This window comes from Cantharellus anzutake, assembly GCF_015039405.1.
Source record: "Cantharellus anzutake strain C23 chromosome Unknown EI90scaffold_143, whole genome shotgun sequence".
Lineage (NCBI taxonomy): Eukaryota > Fungi > Basidiomycota > Agaricomycetes > Cantharellales > Hydnaceae > Cantharellus > Cantharellus anzutake.
In genome coordinates this window covers 194495-204391 of record NW_024067093.1, presented here as the reverse complement: position 1 = coordinate 204391, position 9897 = coordinate 194495, and the positions used below count along the sequence as shown (strand labels likewise).

General features: G+C 48.5%; 2 protein-coding genes across 2 annotated transcripts; both read right to left on the bottom strand.

The window, feature by feature from the left end:
- Nucleotides 1-6995: 6995 nt before the first annotated feature.
- On the bottom strand, nt 6996-7986 carry EI90DRAFT_2947589 (P-loop containing nucleoside triphosphate hydrolase protein; the record flags this gene model as incomplete). The annotated part of the gene is made up of 2 exons (XM_039055355.1): nt 6996-7666; nt 7800-7986. Coding segments are annotated over 2 exons (858 nt in total), but the record flags the coding sequence as incomplete, so codon positions are not given.
- A 1211-nt stretch (nt 7987-9197) lies between these two features.
- EI90DRAFT_2947721 (uncharacterized protein) lies at nt 9198-9631 on the bottom strand (the record flags this gene model as incomplete). Its single annotated transcript, XM_039055357.1, has 2 exons — nt 9198-9554; nt 9608-9631. 2 exons carry the CDS (start codon nt 9629-9631, stop codon nt 9198-9200), a joined length of 381 nt encoding a protein of 126 aa, XP_038908726.1.
- Between the last annotated feature and the right edge of the window lie 266 nt (nt 9632-9897).

Below are 9897 nucleotides of genomic sequence, written 5' to 3'. Positions count from 1 at the left end.
ACAAAGGTAACTGGACGCTTTGTGGTCCAGTACCAAGTTGCAGGAGTGCCCTGATGCCTCTCCCAAAGCTCAATTTGTCCAGTCCGAGCTCCTCCAATCTGGTGGTGACATACCAGGTGGATTACTGCCCCTGACCACCTGTGGTGTTGGACTGCTAACTTCAACATCCTTTTCACATGATTCCATAAGTGTTTGATTGGATTGAGGTCTGGGGACTGGGAGGGCCACTCCATGACCATAATACCATGATTGTTGAACCAGTTATGGGCCCTTTTGCTGGTATGTTTGGGATCATTGTCCTGTTGGAAGAGGACATGGGCAGGGTTCTTGCCATAATATGATAGGGTTTGTTGGAGTTCATCATCCAGGATTTGGCAGTAAAGCTCCCCATCCATCCTCCCATCAATCTTGCATGCCATCCCAACCCCATCCCACATCATACATCCCACACCATGACTGATCCACCACCAAACTTTTTGGTCCCTTGCACCAGCCTGTCACTGAGAGGCTCACCCACCCTCTTCCACACCCATTCCCTCCCATCCGAGCCCAGGCGATTAACCTTGGTCTCATCTGACCACACCACTCTCTTCCAGTCCTCCAGAGTCCACTCTTTGTGGCTGATTGCAAAGTCCATTCTGTTTTTCCTATGCTTCCTGCTCAGCTTAGGCCGCTTCTTCTTCACCACTGCTTTCCAACCAGCTTCCTTCAAGTGCAGGTGGACAGTCTCAGGTGAGAGGCTCTTGTTGGTGGTTTTTCGGAGCATTTGGGTGACTTGGGAAGAGTTGTCAGCCTTGCCAGAGTTAATGAGGCATTGGGCATGGCAAATGTCAGTCCCTGACAGCTTGCGTGGACGCCCACCACTGGGCTTAGGGACATCAGGATGGTGTTGAGACCAGAGCCGAGTGATAGTGGAAGCTCCATGGCCAGTAGTAGATGCAATCTGGTGAGCACTGTGACCAGAATCAATGAGGGAAAGGACTTGTGCAGTTTGTGAAGCAGATAAGGGTCGCATTTTAGATTTGGGGGCATTATAGTGCAAAATCCTTTGGTATTTATGCTCCAGCGACGTCAGTCTGTTTACTAGTGTGTACAGTAAACAATGTCACATGACTTGACATGTGATATTTTGTTTTTTTAGGTTGTGCCAGGTGCACTCCATTCGATGACATGGGTGCCTTGTAAATTAAATAACTTTACCAAAAATGGACATATTGCTTAGATAATTTGCAGATCTGTAAATGAGATAGTAAGTAACATCCCATGAATTTATGAGAATTTTAAAATGTGTTTCCATAATGTTATAAGCCCATCAAGTGACAAGTGCCAAACATCAAAACGGTTTTTTGGAGAACTGTAGGTGCTGTACTCCCAATAGTCTTATACGGCCTACCCATCTTCTGGCAATCAAAGTGCGGCTTAATTCTCAGAACTTTATCTACTCTACAGAATAAATGTCTGAGAATGCTAACAGGTGCTTTCCGCATGACCAGCATCACTGCGATGGAAATAGAGGCCTCCATTTCCCCCATCGACATTTATCTAGATTACAGAATGGAAATGGAGGCAACTAGACTTTCCCACATCCCTGACGACCACCTGCTGATCAATAGACTCTACCCACACCAAAGAAGACTCACCACTCCAACTTCCCCCCACCTCTCCCAGTCTTCAACCCACAGAAGAAATACAAGTCCGACCTGCAAAAGTGCTTCTCAACTTGCATCACTTGCATTGTGCAACACATAATCCTGGGCACGGAAAGAATAGGGCCACTCTGTTATAAAAATGGGGCCTAATTGGCCCATTTCTATAGCGTCCGGGTGCAGGAGGGGGCCATGACATTGAGAAGATGTTACAATTAATGTAACAGATGTTGTAACAGTGGGGTTTACAATAACATGGACATCGGGTGTTTTGGGTGATAATGGATGGTTCAGTTGTTAATATCTACATATCACGTGACTTTGTACTGTACAGAGCCCATAAGAGGCTAGAAATGGGAAATTCCCATTTCCATAACACACTCCTTGAAAGCCCATGGGTGTCAGGGGACGACTCCTGGGTCCCCATGACCCTCCCTATGGTCCACAGCCTACTGGTGTAACCAGCCCTATCCAGGGCACAACCTACTGTGGGTAAGAAGATGAGAAGGAAGCTAACTTCTCATCTTCCCACAGTGGCCACAATATCAGGCAAACTTCCGGGGATACCCAGAAGTCACATGAGGGGGTGGGAACCAGGCCCGGAACATGCAGTGTGCGGATGCAGGAAGCGCAGCGGTGTAGGGATATATTCTTTGAATATTACACCTATGCCAAGTTCTAGGCATGATTGTAGTAGATTAAATCTCATGCTACATGGGTGTAGATAATTTATAATGATCTAATGTCTGTCCAGTCTCATAAAGATCATGAGATCTGTTAAACGTCTGAACTTGTCACCTGTTCGTTGACTATTCTGATAGATCATTGTTTTATTCTTTGAATATTATTTCTCCTACAGCGGGCAGACACGGGTCTGGATGCGGGTCCGGGTCCAGGCTAGTCAGGGTGTGTGCCCTGACAATGGGACACATCTGCACATGACATCACCGACCAAATCCAACTCTTCACCCTGCCAGATGACCCTGGAAACTCATTCAAACAGGAATGGGCTGACGACCACATGAACTTTGTCACAGAGTGTGAAGATGACCCAAACACACTCCTCATCTACTTGGATGGATCCCAATACAAAGACGATGGCAGAATCAAAACTGGCTTTGGTGCAGTAGGATACTGTTAGAACTGGGTGAGGGCAGACGACTCTGGAGTGGAATCGGAGACTTAGCATGGAAGGACCTCGGCCTCAGCAACTCAGGCGGAGCGCTGTGCCATTGCTGGTTGTCCTGGGGGTCCCTAATTTCGGATCTAGCAGAGGGAAAGTCTCTTGGGGGGCATTTCAGGTCAATTTCGGACTGAGGTTTAACAAGTTACTATGTACATTGTATATAAGGAGGGGTCCGGAATCAAAAGGAGCAAGGGTACTCCAAAAGCAGACAAAGGGAGCTGGAAGGAGGAACAACACTGAGGGTCAAGGGTTTGACTCAATGGTGTTTCCCAAAGGAGGAGTGAAGGGCCAAGGCCCAAAGAGGAAGGAAGGAGGATGGGAGTGGGGAATGGCCAGCTGACTGAATAGAAAGGAAGCAGCAGCCCAAATAGGAATGAGGGAGTAATAGCGGAATTGAATGGGACAATGCAATAGTTGCAAGGTCCGAGGTAAGTCCGGAAAGTCCGAACTCGGAAGTTAAACTCCGGAATATTGGCAAACGTAATTAAATGGAATGAGCTAACCAAATACAATGGGTATAAAGGTGGGGTCAAAGTCCGAGGTCGGAGCTAAGACCGGAGGTTCCGGAGACAGAGACACAAATGGGATTCCAGAGCAGAGGTCCGGAGTCGGGAGCATAGGTGTTGCATGCTTATCTGGGAGGTGTTGAGGTTGAGGTCGGACCTGGAATGTTCCAGAGTTGGACCGAAGGTGGTGTCGGAGCCGGAGGTGGGATAACCTCTTGGGAGTCGGCAAGGAGAAGGTGACAGAAGGGAAGTAGGGCTCCGGAGTCGGTTTCGGAGTTCCGGGAGCCCAGAGCGGAGGTCGGGATTGTATGGATATGACAGATACTCACATGGCAAAGTTGTCTTCAAGGAGAAAGGAGCAATGGGCGAACATGTTGAAGCCTACGATGCAGAGATGATGGGCCTGAAAACAGCCATGGATGGAATCAGATGCACCCTAGATGATGGTAACGTCACCACAAAACCCACCTGCATCATCATATACGCAGATAATACTAGTGCACTAAAATGCGTCTTTCAGGGTAAACCTCGCAAGGCCCAGGAACTAGCCAGGGACTTCAGGAATACCATATGCAAAGTCCTAAACAGACTCTGAGGAGACAAAAATCGCATTGCACTGGTGCCCAGGCCATCTTGGAATCCCAGGGAACGAGGGAGCCAACCAGCTAGCAAAAGAAGGTGCACGACCAGCCCAACCCAACTTTAAATCACTCTCTGTCAGGGCACATACCCTGACTTAGCCCGGACCCGGACCCGCATCCGGACCTGCTCCGCTTCCTGCACGCGCTTCCTGTGCCGCATGCTCCGGTCCCTGGATCCTACCTTCATGTGACTTCCGGGTATCCCCAGAAGTTTTCGCCATATTGGGGCCACTGTGGGAAAGTGAGAAGTTAACCTTCTTCTCACTTTCTTACCCACAGTAGGTTGTGCCTTAGGATAGGCTGTTTACACACAGGGCTGTGGGCTATAGAGGGAGGGTCATGGGGACCCGGGGTCTGTCCCCTGACACTCTTGTACATAGAGAGCCTGCACAGGAGAGAGATGGCTGAAACATGAACTCACCGATGGACGAACACACCGAACCCCCAAGATCGGGCTTCTATGCAGCGAACCAACTCGCACTGAAGCTTAGACCCACCAAATGGTTCAGAAAACTCGACAGAAAAACCTTCAGCCATGTAATCCAGTTCCAAACAGGACATGCTCACATTGGCAAGTACTACCACCAATTTGGAATCACAATGGAGAATAGAGCATGTCAATGCGGTAAATCAACACAAACGAGGGCCCACATTCTGATGGAGTGCCCCTGGACAAGTAGACACAGATACCTACTAGGACGCAGAAACCAGACAAAATTCCACATCCTCGTGGGCAAGATGAAAGGCATAGAAAGGCTTGCCAATTTCATCAAAAAGTCCAAGACAGGTGACAAACCAATGACAACAAACACACTGCAAGGACTGCCATTGCCTGACTGACTCACAGGATAGACGAAGCAGAACAGGACTTGCAGGGGACAGATGGAACCTCTTCATTTTTTCCATTTCTTATTTTTATTTTTTTATCACCACAACAATACCTATGGACACCACAGAACCCAAGGATCATTGACACCTGAATACACCACCCAGAATACCACCATGTATAGATATTCCCCCCATGTATGCTCCAGTGTTAGGACGGGATAGCCGCACTGCCATGTCATCACGAGGCCACAGGGTATTAAGATAGATTTATCATCATCATCATCAGCACCTGCAAGGTCCCATCAGTGCTGCAAAAATGCAGGACCATGCGGCACCATTCAGCGCTAGATACCATCATGATTTGTCATGTGAAATAAGGATATTAAACCCAGACTCCTCCCCAGTCGCTCTCTGATTTGCCAAGGTTTATCTGCAACTTCATGGGGCCTCTAATCTAACGAGCAACTGGCACAACTTGTCACACATGACATTCCCACGGGGGTGTCGCCTCGTGTACGAGGCATGTCAGTCTTGCGCTGGTTGGAACTCTGTATGTGTTATGCCAGCATTGAAGTGTTTGTGGCTTATGTGCAGCATCATCAATTGTATAACAAAGACTAGTATTATATAGCAATGTCTCGGTATGGGAATTACAGTATGTTTGAGTGAATTTATGCTTGGGGTGGGATCATGAGTGATGCTCAGTGGGGGCTGAACAGGGGGGGGTCTGAACTAGCAAGTGGAGGTGCAGGCACCTTCTTAGGGCATTGCGGATTAGACTCTAGAACACCGTATATATCAATATGCTAGGGATGAGGAGTAATGCAGTACTTACTATTATGACCAAAACCCTGACAAGTGCTGCATCGCTGACTACCCGGGCCTTTTTTGACTCGTGGCTTTGCGTGAGGTTTGGAATCAGAAGAAGTACTGGCTACATGAGACATGGCAGAATGGTCATCCGATGTGATTGCCACTTCTGAGATCTTGTCACTGTCCGGAAGAACCGCTGCCAGGGGCGAATGCCCATAGACATCATGAATGATACCAAGAAGAGTGGTACCATGGTCGTCCATCCAATTCCACTTGAAGTTATTACGAAGATCGTCAACAGTGGTCAGTGGTCCTGCGCTTGCAAGGTTGCAGAGAAGTTGAATGTGTGAGCAGTTGAGAAATATGTGCGGCCCAAGGAAATGATCTTCCATGTCTTTCCACCACTTGGTGTGAAGCTTCACTCGAAATTCTTTGAGCCTATGCTCAAGCTCCACATCAAGTGGTGTCAGTTGCCGATTTTCATCAATTTTGATTTTGTTGGGGTTGCGCATGGATTTTGGGATGGGATCTGCAGCGTGCATCTTTTCAGTGTGAATGGAGTCACAGAGATCACAGCATGACATAGGTGGACAGTGGGTACAGTGTTTGCAACAGAATGGCTCCTCAGCTTCACATGGGTTCAGTTTCCATGGTATGTATGTGCAAATGATGCAATAGATACTCACCAACTGAATTGTTTTCATATAGGAAATCAAGCACTTTCCGTTGGCAACCTTTGCGGAGGTCACAATTTGAAAGTAAAAGTACTGAGTTATAGACGAAGGCAGCAAGATGGCAATCCAGCTCCTCTGAAGGGGGTTTACGCTTGCGGGAAGGTTTCTTTGCTGTGCTCCTGCTCTTCACCCCTGTTTCTTGGCGTTCAGGCAGAGCGGAAGCTAATCCTTGATGCTGATCAGTTGTGCTGACCTTCCCATCCTCATCTCCCTTGTCGCTCCTTTCTTCTGCATCGTCATCGGTTCTGCTGCCCTCACCACTTTTGGGTGCCTGGTCATCTGGGTCAATGCTCATTTCAGCCCATGCTTGTAGCTCTTCTGGACTTGCCTCAGCGTTTAGTGTGTCCTCAATCACTTTGTCTATGGCTGGGGTATTTCCTCTTTCTCTGAGGATAGTCCGCTTTCGGGGACTGACTGTAGCTTCATCTACCGTTTTCCGCTTTGTAGGGACAGTCAAAGGCATATCTTCAAATCTTGAAGCCCAACGTTCCAATTCTGGCTTACTGAAGTACGTTTTCTCAACCAGGAGGATAGCAGTTGCTTGGATTGAGGAGTCATGTCCTGCGCACCCAAAACGCTGTACAATGGCATCAATTTTCTTCGGGAGTCGGTACTGGACAACAATTCTGACATGACGTAAATCAAGACCCTGTAGATGAGTCTTCAGACCACATTGGTGAGCTTGTACACAAATTACTGACCATCCCACAGGCGTCTGTACAGCAGAGGCCTAATATTCCCCCCCTCTCATATTCCTCAATCGTCTCCTTTTTAAATGCATCTGACATCCCTGAATGATACCAGACAATCCGATGACAAGCATGCACTGGTATGTGGCTTTGTAAGAAGAGTGCCGTACTTTCAGCATCCACTCGTGAGTTACAGTAGATGAGGAATTGCAGAATATTTTGTCTGACCCAGTCTGAGTTGTCAATCTCAGGATTCAGCGGCACAAGGAATGCAAGATCAAGGTGAGAAGTGATAGAATACTTCATCCTCTGCACACAGAGATGGATGTTTGGCCTATCATTGGAATGACGGTAGATCATAGTATTCCGGTGTAGCCCAATTATACAGAGGGTGTCTTGGAGCACATGTGAGTGAAGTGTTGCTGATGTCAAATACCAGGATACTTCTCCCAGGATGGCATGCAGGCGGGAGAGATGTAAATATGATGATCGGAAGTCTCTTCCCCACTGACTGACACAGTGGGCTTCATCAATAATTATGCGATTTATCTTTTTCTTGATTTTTGGTTCATTCCAGATGTGCATGAAGTGTGGGTCGACTGCTAGCTCAGGAGATAGGACAACTGTTCAGAACTGCAGGCACTTGATCTCCTAGGTTTTACATATCAGGCTTTGTGAACCTAATGTAAGTTCATTCCCATACTTCGAGCAATGTCGGTGACTCTCCCAACAGCTCTGCTGTCACTGACACAGCACAGAATCCCCTCCAAGAAGATTCATCAGCAAGCTGCTGTCCTAGGTTCTTCAATGGAACAACAATTATCATGAGTCCATTCTCATATAGCATGGGGAGCCAGAAGATAAAGCTCTTCCCAGAACCTGTAGCAGAAATGGACACCAAATTTCTCCGATGAACCAGTTGGAATGCAATATCACTTTGCCATCAACAAGGTCTCTGACCAAAGCGACTTGTGCTGTCAAGCTGTAGCTGTTCTGCAGTGCAAGGCTTTGCCGGAAATGGAGGGGTAGGTGGGGCAGGCGGCATGTGCTTCCCAGAGACAAACAAGGAACGGCAAGTGCCAAATTTCCCTTTTTGTGCCACTGTCATATCCGTGCATACCTGACCCCGACCCGACTTCCGGACCTCCACCCTCTTCACCTCCGGAGTCATACCTTACCGCTGCCGTTCCGATACTCACCTCCGGTCCTGGCAACACACCTCCTCTCACCCCCCACGCCGCCTCTGCTCCTCCTTCCCTCTCCTCCCCTATCTCCGTCTGCTCCAATACTCACCTCGGACCGAACGCCGCCCCTCTCGCCACCCTCCTACTACTCCTCCTCCTCCTACTCTGCTCCTCCTCCGCCACCCTCCCGCCAAGTTACGACCTTCCACCGCTGTCCCATACTTCGTACTCGGACACCGCTCATACCTTTGCTCCGAGCCTCCGTCACAGTCCCTACCTCGGACTTTGACTCCACCTCGGTCTTAGTCCATTGCATTGGTGACCTCATACTACGTAAACACCATTGCCAATATCCCTCGGACTTTCAACCCCACCTCCGTAACCTCCGTAACCCCCGAGCTTCGTGGATTGCCTTCGGCACTTTCGCCGCTTGTAATGTATCCCTCACGTTTTCCCCTCATCCCTATTTGGACTACTGCTTCTTCCTATTCTAGCCAGTTAGTCATCATCCCCACTTCCCCTCATCCTCCTGCCCCTCTGGGCCTCGCCCTCCCTACCTCCTTTCGGACGTATCACAGGTCCTGCCTTATGACCTTCGGTACCGCTCCGCTTCTTCTACCCTTTGTTCCCGTTCGGACGTCTTCGTTCCGATTCGGTACCCTTTGTTTTCCTTGTGCTTTTGCCCCCTCCATTATATATATCGGCGCTTGTACATACTCGTTTTGGTTCAGTCCGAAATTGACCTGAAATGCCCCCTAGAGACTTCCTGCTCACCTACTGTGAAATTAAGGACCAAATGGACAAACAGCAATGGCACAGCGCTCCGCTTGAGTCGCTGAGGCCAAGGTCCCTCCACACTAAGTCTCCGATTCCACTCCGGAGTCGTCTGTATCAGCCCCATTCTAACAGCCACATCTCTCCTTGACCTATTTGTTCTCATTATAAATGGGCTCTTCCTAGGAACAATACATCACATTGCCTCAAGATCATCCATCTCTAAGGCCCCTAACTCTGTATCCCCTTTTTCTAGATCGACCTCCTCGGAATTCACCTGATAGTACTCTGCTAGCCCATCGTTAAGAATATCTGGTACTTCGGCCTCAACATGTGAGCCTGGGACCAGGGAATGGCAATGGTAGGATCTGATTTTCTTGCATAGTTCCTGGAGTGTATTGGCCATGTTAGTTGGAGCGTGCCGAGTGCTATTAGGTGTGACAGTGAAATTCTTCTCGATATTTGTGTGAACTGAGCAATATGTGTCAATCAGTGAAGACTGATTGATTATGTGTGTCAAGGTTTGGTTTGAGCCTTTGCCACAAAAAATTACCTGGGGAGTGTTACTTGTTAGTTGATCTTGGTATGATATCTACATTGATGCACTTTTGTATAGAGATTATTTGTCATATCCATCCCTGGCCATCGACTTCCGATCCCTCCGATCCCTCCAGTCTACTTCCGCTCCTTCTTCACTAACCTCGGAGCTCCTGTATTCTGCAATCACCTCGGTACCCCTCGATGGTCACCACCCCCTCCTTTCAATTTATTACATATGCCTCCCTAAGTATGGAGCCCCGAAGGCTTCCGGACAGCTCTGACGTCCGCTAGTGCACTCCCGCCTCCACTGGGCAATACACTCACTTGCCCTGCAAGCCCATCTTCAGGCCTATCCC